This window comes from Ursus maritimus, unplaced genomic scaffold (assembly GCF_017311325.1).
Source record: "Ursus maritimus isolate PB19 unplaced genomic scaffold, ASM1731132v1 scaffold_137, whole genome shotgun sequence".
Classification (NCBI taxonomy): Eukaryota; Metazoa; Chordata; class Mammalia; order Carnivora; family Ursidae; genus Ursus; species Ursus maritimus.
In genome coordinates this window covers 36,800-50,789 of record NW_024423753.1, presented here as the reverse complement: position 1 = coordinate 50,789, position 13,990 = coordinate 36,800, and the positions used below count along the sequence as shown (strand labels likewise).

The window sequence follows — 13,990 nt, the reverse complement described above, 5'->3', positions numbered from 1 at the left end:
CCGTCCCTCAGGGAGCTGGTAACGGGCAGGGAGGACTTATCCCCAAAGCTAAAAAGCTTCTTCATTTTTTTACACTTCGCAAATGCTCGGCTTTTCACTACCTCTACAACCCAACACTAGCTGTAGAGATAGGCAAACTGACCTCACCATTACATCACAGTAGCAAAGCTCCGGGGTTGTTACCGTTGAGCGTAACCAAGCAATGGCGCCAAACACAAACGCGCTTGCGCACTTCAGAGGCTGGTGTCACTGCCTGAGCACACAAAGGGCCAGCGGCCAAGAGTGCCCAAGCGCATGTGCGAGGCCCAAGCCTCTCAACTCTCAGGGATTCCCTGGGAGCAGGGCTGGGGTCCCTTCAAACGCTGGTGGGAGCTGGCTGAGCGTTTCTGCACCTTTGCAGAAGTTAGACTCGCCAGTGTGGAAAAGCAGTCTTTGTATACTACTGGGGCTAGAGTGCATGGATCTTCAGGATGCTGAATGCCTCGTCCCCCAGAAAACTTCCTAAAACAAACTCTCCCTCGGTTTACTCCTCTTCCGTGTCCTTCTGGGCGCCAGCCGGTCTCCAGGGAGTTGAGCAGATGCAGCAATATGCGTTTTCAGGGGCTCCTGGGTGGCTCAGGTGGTTGCGCGCCTGCCTTCCCAGGGCATGAACCCGGGGTCCTGGGATCAAGGATCTGTCGGGCTCGCGGTGCTGTCGGGACTTGCTTCTCCTTCTCCCTCTCTGCCTGATGCTCCGCCTGCTTGTGTTCTCTGTCAAATAAATAAAATCGTTAAAAAAAAAAAAAGATTTTATTTGACAGAGACAGCCAGCGAGAGAGAGAACATAAGCAAGGGGAGTGGGAGAGGAAGAAGCAGGCTCATAGCTGAGGAGCCTGATGTGGGGCTCGATCCAAGAACGCCAGGATCACGCCCTGAGCCAAAGGCAGACACTTAACGACTGCACCACCCAGGCACCCCCTCGTGCCGTGTTCTAAGACTGACTTCAAGTTGAGTTTCAGTTCAACTTCTTTATTATACTGCTTTCTTTTCTTTGTAATTTCTCCTTAGTTTTTTCACATAACAATCAGTATTTCTTCTTTCTTTTTCTTGTTTGAAGGAAAACCTGAGGGTTATTTTAGAGAGAAAAATTATGTTTAAATAACCCACCTTTGTGGATGTTAAATTCTAGATCTGATTGTCCTTAAATGTTTGCTTAAGCTAGACAACTTGAGGTAAACTTCAGAGAAATAGCTTTTTTCTATTCCTATACAATAGCTCATGTATAGATAGTCTTCATATTTTTTATTCTATGCGACTAATAACAGGACCCCATGACCCCATGGGATCTAAACATTAAGACCTAAAACTATGAAACTTTGTTTTTAAACTACAAAACTTCTAAAAGCTAGACAACTTGAGGTAAACTTCAGAGAAATAGCTTTTTTCTATTCCTATACAATAGCTCATGTATAGATAGTCTTCATATTTTTTATTCTATGCGACTAATAACAGGACCCCATGACCCCATGGGATCTAAACGTTAAGACCTAAAACTATGAAGCTTTGCTTTTAAACTACAAAACTTCTAAAAGAAAGCATGAGAGAAATCCTCTGACCTTGTGCTAGGCAAAGATTTCTTAGATAGGAACACCGAAGGCAAGAATCCATAAAAGAACAAATGCATAAACTGGACTTCACCAAAAAGAAAAACTGCTCTTCAAAAGACACTGTTGAGAGAATGAAAAGTCACAGGCTGGGAGAAAATCTTTGCCAAAAAATAGGTGATAAACTATATCTGGAATAAACAAAGAATTCTCAAAACTCAACAAATCAGAAAACAACCTAAATTTTAAAATGACAAAGAATTTGGACAGTTCAAAGAAAATACACAGATGGCAAATAAGCACATAAAAATATGCTCAACATTATCTTATTAGGGCAATGCATACTAAAACCGTAATGATATATATACTGCATGCCCACCAGAATGGCTAAGATTTAAAAAACTGACAATATTAAGTGTTCATGAATATACAGGGAGAAATTAGAACTCCCATACACTGCTGGTGGGAATGGAAAATGGTGCAACTACTTTAGAAAGCAATTTGGTAGTTTCGTAATAAGGGGATATAACGAAACATGAGACTTACGGGTCATAGATATATTAACTGCCTGAATCACGGTTATGGTTTCACAGGAGTATACATATGTCAAAACTATCAAATTATACACTTCATATACATGCAGTTACCTAACTAAATCTATGGGGGTGGGGAGGAAGCTCTATTATAGGAAAAATCATCCAAACTAGTGGCTGAGACACAGATGGAAAGGAGGATATGAAACAGTACAAGATGAAGCTGAGGACCGTGGTGTTTCACGCTAGAGCAATGAGAAGTAAAAGCTAAGCTTTAAGCAAGGGGGTAACATGACGAAATATAAATTTTTAAAAATATATGATTATGGTTGCAGCGTAGACCAAGATTCTGGGAGGTGGAATGACAGGGAAAACCGTCCTGAGGTTATTTCAGTATCCTAGGAGAAAAATACTGGTAACCTGACCTTGGGTGAAGGCATAGAAGAGAAGCAGAGTCAACAAACACATCGGTGTGCCATTTTCATGACGAAAAGTATAGTGGAAATTATAGCTCTTTGGCTGAGAGTACTCAGCAGTTCTCTGTCTTCATGAAAAACATATTTGTGAGATGAGTAGCTCTATAACAGATCAGTGTTGTGTGGTACAGCACTAGACAAGATGTGCACATATTACTACAGTAATATACATATAAAGGCTTTATATTTATACCACGGTCCTACCTTTACAATCCATGCCAAGTTGTTCAATTAGCAACATGCAACTCCTAAAATCAAAGCAAGGCAACTTGCAATCCTCTGAAGCTGTTCCAGATAATGGAGTTAAGTCATCAAGGTCATCCGTAAAATTAATTTGCTTTTTGATCTACAAATAAATAATAATTTCAAAATGTCCCCCAAATATTTATAAAATATACTAAGTGTAGAGAGATGATAAATACCCATCTTCTTATAAAAGCAAAAACATAGGTACTTTTTTAAAGAACTGATTTTTCTCAAAACACCCTTCATCAATAACTAGCATTTCTGAATAACTTTTTCACAACAAATAGAAATTCTTCTATTTCGCCACTATACCTTTCCTAAAGTAATTTTTTACCATGGAATAATATTTCTGATAAATATTATTTATCAAAAAAATATAATAAAGTAAAAATTAAAAAAATTAATAAATGAACTAAAAAAATGTATTTTTTACCTCTTTCTTTTCCTTAGATATTTTCTTCGCAGGTCTAAAAAAAAACAATTCTTTTCAGGCAAATATTAAATACTTAAAATACAAAGAATATCTAAATCATATCTAAACATATTATTAATAATATTAATAAAACACTGAGATCAAATTGACAAAGAGCAAGGGAAAATCATAATGTTACTTACATTATTTGACACAAAGAAATATACCACATTTTTTGTTGTCATTTTCAATAACAACAAGATTTTAGTGGCTGTAAAACCTATTTGCAGAGTTCAAATTAAATTCTTATATGAAAGAAACCCTTTTTTAATAATCATGATATTAGTGTTTTGAGGATTTACTGTGCAGCTACTATGCATCATTATGAACACCTCACTACATCTTAAGGGTATTTAAAGCCTCACAACAATCTTATAAACGTAGGTAATTATCTGTATGGCAAGAAGGGAAGGGGGTGGCAGACAGACAACATGGGCGAAGGGGAATGGGAGGTTCAGGATTCCAGTTATAGTAAGTCACAGGGATACAAGTACAGCATAGGGTATACAGTCAATGGTACTGTAATAGCATTATGCAGTAACAGATAGTAGCTACACTTGTGCTAAGCATGGTGTAACATACAGAGTTGTTGAATCACTATGTTGTACACCTGAAACTAACACAACACTGTGCATCAACTATGCTTCAATTTAAAAAAATAAATACACAAATTTATGTTATTAGTGTGAATACTCTTCCCAGAGAGAATAACAGATTAAACATTAGAAGGTCCAACTTCTTTCCTACACAGGTCCTGCCTTATATAAACTAGCAAGACCTTAAAAACCTTCATAGGCACTCAGATACCCAAGAAGAGAGACTGCTATAAAAAATAAAGTCCTGGTAGCCATGCCTCTATTTCCCTAGACACTGCCTAATAGTTTCTTTCTGTGAGCTCCCACTCCTATATCACTCTTCTGCAGGGCTCAGTCGTACTCTCCAACGTTTCAATCTCTAGACTATGAAAGCACAGGCTCCCAAAACAAGAATAAGCTCAAATAACCAACAGTAGGAGCCATTTGCTGCTCCTGGAGAACAAGCTACACAGAGTTTCAGTCATCCATGGAGTCATCTCAACGTAGACATGTTACCAACTACCCAAATGAACCTCTGTTACCCAGTCCCACTCCACCAACCCTACATGTACATGGGAAGGGCATCGGGGAATTAGGAAAAGAGGTAGAGTGAGGAGACCACTACCTTGGGCCATACATCTAGATAGTTCAGAATCTCCATTCCCCCTATTACTCGACAGGATCTAAGCCACTCTCTGTAAGTTGGAATGGAAGTAGATGGTATCACATTCCTATATTCTGTAAAAAGACTCTTCCCAGTGGCTCAAATGATTTTAATATCTCTCAACAGAAAACCTGAAGTACGCTAGTTCGCTCAATTAAACCAAACAACCAACAAAAAAGCTGCTCAGGATTCTCTTGAACCCTCTATTTTAATACGCCTTTCTACACAACTCCCAATATCCTGTGTTCTTCATTCCTTTGTGTGTGTATCCTTCCTTCCTGTAATGCATCTTTATCTAACTTACCATAAAACCCAATTATCAGACATCTTTTCTAAAACTCTTATTCCTATCCAACCCAACGTTGTTGTTCTTGAAACTCGGCCTCCCCTGCTAACTCCTTCCTAACCCACCTTCACTGTGTTTACTAGACCCACTCCCCATCTTTCTATTATTAAAACATTCACCCACTAGATGAGAAAAAAGGAAGAAACCTGAATTTAAATCTCACTCTTGTCACATATAATAGCCAAATAGGTCACTTTAATCTCTTTTGAGTTTCAAATTCTCCATTTAAACAACCACTTGGTGAGGATGTTAAACATAGGTTGCAGAATCCGAGGGTATTTTGATTCATTCATCTCTAAGATTCCTTAAAATACTGAAATTGTGTGCTCTTGATGTTGTCTATTGAAAAACAGAGAATACGTAGCTGGCAGAAATAGAAAAAATTAATGCAAGAAAAGAAGCACCAAGAAAAGCAGAGAAGAAAGTAAAAAAAAAAAAAAAATCGGAAAAGATTATAGAAAGTCATGGAGAAAAGGAAAAAAGTCTACAAAAAAATAAAAAAGAAAAGAAAAAGCTTCAAAGAACTAGTGAAGGGTACTAGCCTAAAGGGAAAACTAGACTGGGAAGTCAGTAAATAGAGAACCGTTTAGAAAGATCCTCTAAATAGATGATAAATTTAATTAACGTAACATGGTCTACACCTAGATTACATATCCTTCACTTCTGGAAAAATCATTCATCTCAAGGAGAGCAGACATCACTATAGCTAAGAACTTGCCTGATTAGGTCTTGCTTATGTAAAAGCTATGTACTGTGGCTATAGGTTACTGAGATCCACCCTAAAATCTTTGATATGTAAAAATAAGAGACTAGTTACCACTGCACTAATTGCCTCTAGTTATCACCAGCTGTCAAATATATTAGGACAAACGTTTGGACTAACCTGGTTTCTTAAGAAAACTCTAAATCCGAGTTAACACAAACTATATTTGACTTTCTGAGTTGATCTGACTAGGATTCGTATCTTAGTCCCAGTGCTGCTGAGGAACAAAAGAATGGATTTGGGAGTCACACAGGCTGACATTCAAATCATGGCTCGGCTACTCATTAACTATGGAATCATAGGTCAATTAATCAACCTCCCTGAACCACAGATGACTAATTAATAAAAAATAGGCTATAATAGCACAGCTACTTTGTGAAGCTATTGTAATGACTACGTAAGTAATAAATGTCCAGCACATAATATAGTCTCTAGCCCAGAGTAGAACTCTCCACAAAGGCTTTTCTCTGCATTCCCTCAGTCAACACATAATTTTTAAAAATCCATAAAAACCCTACCGGCTTAACGTGTCTTCAGAACTCCCATCTACCGTTAAAGAAGAAAACAAAATACATTTTAAATCAGCAATAGAAAAATACAGATTAAAAGTATAAGACTGATGATTTGCTAAAAAGTATTCTTTTGGGACCACACCTGGAAACCACACTGGAGGGAATATTAACCATACTATTGGTAGGCAGTTAATGCATTAAGAAATCTTACTTTCTCCTCTACGTTTACCAAATGCAAGAAAAGAATGATATTTATGAAAATCTGGTACCTGCAAGTGAATGTTTATAATGACCATGATTGTAACCAAACCCTGAGACTGTCAGAAAATGCTATCATCAGCAGAATCATTATCATAGACTGACAAAGTCAAACTTAAATAGCATGATTCTTCCGGACTTCCACGACTAGGAGCCGTTAAAAGAGACTACATTTATTTTGCTGTAACACAACAGAACTTCTCCAGCACTTCAGCAGAGACTGTTAATTACGATGAAACACCTCATCACAAAGTTTGGTCTGTAGCCACGGTACTTTGCAGCATGGCAAAACACAGCAAACAGACTCTCTTGTGCCTTATTTCCAATTGCAAGGTGAGTTTGAAAGAGTTAGTGATTTGAGTGTCTGGTTTAATAAAGTATAACCTCTTGAGACTACCTACTTTCATTGCTAGAGAGTCTATCTGGACTCACCTCTTAGACGAGGATGGTACCAATGGTTAGTGCTAGGTAGTAGTACATGATGTCATTGTTCTCAGCCCTCCCCATTATGTGACAAATGTCCACAGAAATCACACTTTCTCAGTCCATAAGGCACAGGTCATCAGATCCTACACTGATGAAAAAAAACAGAAAAAACAAAGGACAAACGCAATCTTGAATCACTACATTCAATTACCTTGGAATTTTAATGTTTTAAACATCCAAGAAGATACCTACTGTATGATTGCAACTCTTTCACATTCTGGAAAAACTAAAACTTTTTTAAGTTAGGAATGAAAGGTTGCGGCAAAAGGAGTGATGAATAGGCAAAGCCCGGAGGACTTTTGAGGCAGTGGAACTCTTCTATGTGACACCACATGGGTGCATTGGGTGTACAACACCAAGACTGAGCCCTAATGTAAACTATGGACTTTGGGGGACAAGGATGACTTAATGTAAATGTAACAATGTATCACTGTGGTACAGGATGTTGACAAAAGGGCAGGCTAGTCACGTATGGGAACGTGGGGTAAATGGAAACTCTCTGTACTTCTGCTATGTTTTGCTATGAACTTGAAAATGATGTAAAAAAGAAGGCCTATTTATTGTAGGGGGAAAAAAACTATCCATTGAGCCTGCTATTACCATGTATTAAAGCAAGATACAGCCACCTTGAAAATCAAGATAAAGACCGAAGTAACAGAATATGGGTATTGCCCACCAAACTGAACTATATGAAAATACATAACGAAAAGAATTTGAATTGCATACTTAGGCAAGAAAATAACTGACAAATGAAAATGAATATTTTATAATTATAAACAGGGATTCACCACAATAGGAAACAAAACTGCATTATCTATATACTTAAAAGTTTCTATTCTCACTGTAAATCAGAAAACATTGTTTAATCTGAGAATCATAATGAAAGTTTAATCAGATAAAAAAAACAGATGATAATTACCTAATATTGCCCTAGTAACTGATGTACAAATAACCTGTTAAATATTCACCAAAAGTCAAAAAAGTAACCATCACTTCAATTTAATATGGATGATGCTCCTGAAATCAGTACCATGTTATATCACCATATTACTTGCTATTAAAAGAAAATCTGAATACAAAGTAAGTCAGGGCTAAAATTCCTGTGCAGAAAAGATTCCATACAGCAGGCCAAAGACAGCCACCGTTAGATCCCACCTGAACGGCTGGCCCTTGGTTGGTATCTGGGAGCCTGGATGTGTGCAGTGTTCCCACCATTCCATAACTGCTAAGAGTGGCTGTGCCTAAGTCTTGGTACCAACCAGGTGATTTATCCCGTATACTTGATTTCCTTCGGCGAACCTGGAATTTTGGTATATGCTAGGGGAAAGAAGCCTACCTGACTGTCATTTAAAGAAAACTTCATTTAGTCTCTCTAAGATTCCTGTATTGGCAGACAACGTTTCACATGTGTCATCATAATCTGATGCTGGAGGAATGAAGCACATCCATAGGCATAGAAACCTGCACTTGGCTTCCTCTAGACTCCATGCCCCTTTGCTCTGTGCTGATTTTGTTTTGTATCCTTTCACCGTAATAAACCACAGGCAAGAGTACAACTATGCTGAGACCTATGAGGTCTTCTAGTGAATAACCACATCTGGGTGTCGTTTTGGGAACCTCTAATACAACTGCATTTTGTGGAATCTTTATGATGTGGGTTGATGTTTTGTACATGATTACAGTCAGAAGGTCATGACACAGAACACCTTTCCTTCAATCTGTTTTTCTTAGTAGTTGCCTTGGAGATTTCTGTAATTCTATATCCATTTGAATAAAGGATGAAATAATGATATCACAAAATAATATGAAAAAAGCAATAATCCTATTTTAATGAGGAAAAAAAGAGGATCCTGATAATTAACAATATGTTCTATAGTAAAAAGTTCCTGTAAAAAAATGAAAAGACCACATAAATTTTCTCCAACTAAATAGGGCTTAATTCATTTTTATGGTTGTTATGAATCAATAAAGTAACTGGGATAATTATAGAAAAATATATAACTACCGATAACACACTACTGATTATACTTTTTTTGTTTGCAGTCTTTTTCGAAATTTCTTGTAGAATTAAAAACATAATTCACCTATTAAAGGCAGTGGTTAACAAACTAGTCAAAAAGTCAAAAATACTTCATCCAAAATATAGAATGAGTTATCCACTCCACCCTGAAAATAGTGGATCTGATCCTTAAAGACCAATAGGACTCATTTGGGGGAAAACAAAGTGAGTTATCTTATATACATAGATGGTTAAAAGCGTGGCAATCAAATTGGCCACATATACAAGCCTATCCCCATTCATGACTATTTCAATAAAATAAAAATAATAGCAGTAAAGATTTTCAGGGAGTTGAAGTATTTTCAAGAAGAAAAAGTTGGTAGTCGTAGGGATACTTATAAGGAAAGACAGCAAAACAAAAATACCTTAATGAAATGGAAAACATATCCGGATCTACAGACTTTCAGATTTTGATGTACGAGCTCTTAAGCATGGAAAAATTCACAGATGTTCACTCACCATCTCCATTATTTTTGTATGCTCTATCAGCAGAAGTCAAGTTGTCATTAACTGTTTGCTCTCCTGGAGGACTTTCCATATCAATCCCATTGTCCTTTTTCGCAATTGCTGATAGCACCTCTCCTTCCTATAAAAACAACACAAAACAAAACCCACCTTCAGAAAACATCACATTAATTCAATTGCTCGCTCACTCACTTACTCAAGAAAGACAAATACATACCGTCTCCGTCAAGCCATAGGCACTATCCTGGGACAAGTTGGAAATAGAAAGAAAAGACAGAGACTACCCTATATGCTAGTAGGACCAGAGATGGACGAAAACAGGTAAGAACACAGAGTATCATTTACTAGTTCTACAGGTGAGGTGAATGAAGCACAGCGAAGGCACAAAAGAGAAAACAGTTGTATGTGGGAAGCTCAGGAAGTGCTGCAAAGATAGGGCTCTATCTTGAAAGACAGACAAAGTGCACAAGGAGGGTGTGAGGGGCCTTCCAGAAAAGGTAGGAGGAGCAAACGGATGAACTATGAAATAACACAGGAAGTGACGATAGCTAGAGAATGTGGCAAAACTGGAACACACTTTTTGGGAATGGGATACAGACATGTAATTGGAAAATCAGGACTGAACCAAAAAGGTGTCATGCTAGAATATGAACTTTCTCCTTCATGTCATGGGTATCCACCAAATAAGCGGAGAAGTTACATCATCACAAACATATTTAAAAAGGTCACTCTGACAGCAATGTCAAGATGAGCATAAAGGAACCAAAACCAGAAGAGCATTTCAAAATTATAGGTGAGGGGGTGAATTATGGTAATAAGATATGAAAAATGGTAAGCAGGGACAAAATACTGAATGTGGTGAATGACTGAATGTGCTAAATTTTTTTTTGTTTTTTAACTTATTTCTTTTTTAGATTTTTGTTGATTGATTGATTGATTGATTGGTCAGGGAAAGAGAGAGAGAGCACAAGCAGGAGGAGTGGCAGGCAGAGAGAGAAGCCGGCTCCACGCTGAGCAAGGAGCCCAACCCGGGACTGGATCCCAGGATCCTGGGATCATGACCTGAGCTGAAGGCAGACACTTACTTAACCCACTGAGCCAGCCAGGTGTCGCTTTTCTAATTTAAATTCAATTAATTAACATATAATGTATTACTGGTTTCAGAGGTAGAGATGTGGTGATTGTTTTTTAAAAATTTATTTATTTATTTTTAGAGAGAGACAGTGTGCGCATGCAGGGGAAGGGGCAGAGGGAGAGGAAGAGAGAGAATCCTCAAGCAGACTCCCTACTGAGTATGGAGCCAGACATGGGGCTTGATATACCAGGACCCCGAGAACACGACCTGAGCCAGTCATGAGTCAGATGCTTAACCGAGTGAGCCACCCAGGTGCCCCTGGATATAGCAATTTCGGGGAAGTTTGGAGTCCAGGATTTTTCCTGCTTCAGTGTTTCGGTGGTGCCATACACTAGCATGGGGAAAACAAATGACAGAGCAGATTACAAAAAGTCAGGGAAGTGGGAAAGGTCATAAACGATGTTTTCAATCCGGGACATACCAAATTTGAAGCACCCAGGAGACTTAAGAAGAAAGTTATAGACAAATACATTTGAAGTAGGAAAAAAATGACATTGCTCAGGAAAATATAATTAATATAATTATACATATTTAAATATAACAAAATATAATTGATATAATTACATAATGAAAACCTACACAAAACTCTGAAATTTTCAGAACAAAAGTAAAAGCGGGGGGAAAAAGCCATGGGATTCAATATTTCAATTATATACTTCACATTAGTCTCAAGGATAGAAAATACACTTTTATTAACATAGGCAAGTTAATGGGCACCTAGGTGGCTCAGTTGGTTAAGCATCTGACTCTGGATTTTGGCTCAGGTCATGATATGGGGTTTGAGAGACTGAGCCCCACATCAGGCTATGCCCATGCTCAGTGGGGAGTCGGCTTCTCTCCCTCTCTCTTCCTCTCCCTCTTACCCTCTCCCCCCACCACTCTCTCTCACGCACGCGCTCTGAAATAAATTAAACTTTAGGAAAAAAACATATACAGGCAAGTATTCATCTCTGTAATGAACAGCATTTTTAGATTAATAAAAAGATTGAACCACAAAACACCGATTTAAGATTTTGTAAGAATACTCCCTTTAAAAAATCAATCTTAAAAGATTTAAATTGTGGAAGAGAAATACTTATGGGATCATAGCATTTGGGGGCATTTTTAAGTACTACTATGATTTACGAAAAAAAGATAAAACCCCATTTTAAAATTCACATGGTTTTCTTATGTGAACTGTGAATATAAAACTAATAGCTCTAATTTCCTATCTACGAATACAAGATGGTAGTTAAGGACTGGAGAAAGAACCTAGTAATAAAAAATTAATAATCATGACAATCCAAGCTGAATGTTTTCTGGAGTCCAAATAATTTCGCCCTCAGAATTTTAAAGACATTGTTTTCAGCATTCTTGATGCCGGCAAAAAAATTTTGACATTAGCCTGATTTATTACACTTTTGTTGGTACTTGTTTATTTTCTCTTCATAGAAACTTCTAAGATCTTTTCTTTTTCCTGGCGGTTCTGAATATTCATGATGATGGGCTTAGATGTGATTCTTTTTATTCATCAACCTTACCACTTAGTTGGCCCTTTTAGATTTTCCCACTCAGAAATTTCTTTTATGATTGCTTAAAATTACTTTCTCCTATCCGTTTGTCTTTCTGGAGCTCCTAATAGTGACATACTTGATTTTCCAGATTGATCTCCATATTACTTAACTTTTCTCTCATTTTTTCATCTTTGCTCTTTACTTTCCCTTGTAGGAAACTTTCTTATTTTTTCCTTTTTAGTAAATTAGTTTTCATCTGGCAATCTCTTTTAATTTCTACGAACTCTTTCTTGCTCCAATTGTTTTTCATAATTGTATGTTCATTTTCTTAAATCTCTTTGAGAAAATTAAAATACTTATTAAGTTGTCTTCTGTTGCCTGCATTATTGCTGTTTGTTCCTGGTCTGGTTGTTTTACTTTTTCCTACCAGATCTTCTTCTTTATGCTACCAGTTTATCTCAAATGTGATCCTTAGTCATCAATTTTCTGACTGAAGGGCTAGGTTAATTTTCATAGCTAGACGACAGGGAACCTTGTGTCAGATGTGTAGGCCTAGTTCCTCAGTAGACCTCTTCCTTGATTGTTAGGCTTCAATCACTTTAGGATGCCTGAGAAGGAAGTTGGTAGTCTCTGGCCCACCCTAGACCTCTACTCTGGGAGAACTAATGGCCAATTTTAGAAGTTTTAGCTCTTCCCAGGTATTTCTTTTCATCTACTTACAGAATCGTCCTTGATTTTCAGTTTGGGAAAAAATATCTTTACTGCCAACAAGGAGAGATGCGCCAACTTGTGTAACGGAGGGAAGTCCTTCAATTTATCACCTTGATGTCTGTCTCATTTTCTACTTCCGCTCTTGATACCAATTGACTTTGAACTTAAAATCTTTCTGAAAAGTCTGCTGGAAAAGCAGTTTTCACCTCTCTTCTAGCCCTGTCCTGCTCATGTCCTCGACTCAGCTCTCACAACTCTGGCTTATCAACAGTATAGTCCCAGAGAATCCTGTCAAATCTCCGGTCAGTTATTTTGCCTCATTCCCTTTTATACTTATTTACACCATTAGAGTTGGATGTGGAGGGATGAGGTAGAGAAATATATGCTCAACTCACCAACTTGAACAAGAACTCAAACTTAGGTCTTTTGACAGTCTTCTTACCAAGGATATGCACATCATATTCAGCTCTTTTCCTTATTAGGTGTGTGTCCTTAGGCAACCCATTTCACCTCTTTTTGTCCCAAATTTCTTAACTATTATTTAGGGGAAATGATATTGAAAATACATAGTAATATAAACTGGGGAAATAATATCAGTCATATAGAGTTTCAGTGAGGATGTTTTAAGGGTATCTAGCATAATGTCTGACACATATGAGCACCCAATAAATGATAACTTAAAACACAGGGTTCAAAGCATACAAGTAAAACCTATATTTAGTTCACATCTTGGGTACCTAACCAAGGCTACTTATTTTAATTTCAGTGGGAACACTTTTTTATTTACTTTATGGCCTTATTTACTGTTACTACTTCTGGATCAGACGTGGCCATTGTCACAAGCTGTATCTTTTTCCGTGAAAAATTACTATTGACAGATGACTTATTTTTATTGTATTAAATATTGGGGTCTAGAAAAAAGTCATTTAGAATGAAAAACTAGGCAGATTATCAGGTGGGTAATTTGACTTGAAAATCTATATGAATAAGAGCCAACAGAAAAAAAAGTGAGAAATTCAGTAATTTGAGAAATAATTAACAAAAAGATATTTTCATTTAGATATTATAGTCAAACACTAACATAAATGGCTTTTTAATTTAATCAACAGCAAACTGAAGGTATGAGATCATTTTATATTTTAAGACAGATTACAGAGTTCACATTAAACATTTATTTTCCTTGACAGATATACTTTGTCATTTTTTTCCTCCC

General features: G+C 37.2%; 1 protein-coding gene across 2 annotated transcripts in view; it reads right to left on the bottom strand.

Moving 5' to 3' along the window:
* Positions 1-6,788: 6,788 nt before the first annotated feature.
* Positions 6,789-13,990, bottom strand: part of LOC103656605 (afadin-like) — a 28,144-nt gene continuing 20,942 nt past the window's right edge. For both annotated transcript variants that reach the window (XM_008684016.2, XM_040628115.1), the window contains exons 4-5: positions 9,433-9,559; positions 6,789-7,002 (exon numbers count right to left, since the gene is read on the bottom strand). In XM_008684016.2, the coding sequence (XP_008682238.2) occupies positions 9,469-9,559 (91 nt within the window). In that variant the 3' untranslated portion in view covers positions 6,789-7,002; positions 9,433-9,468. The remainder of the gene's footprint in view (positions 7,003-9,432; positions 9,560-13,990) is intronic.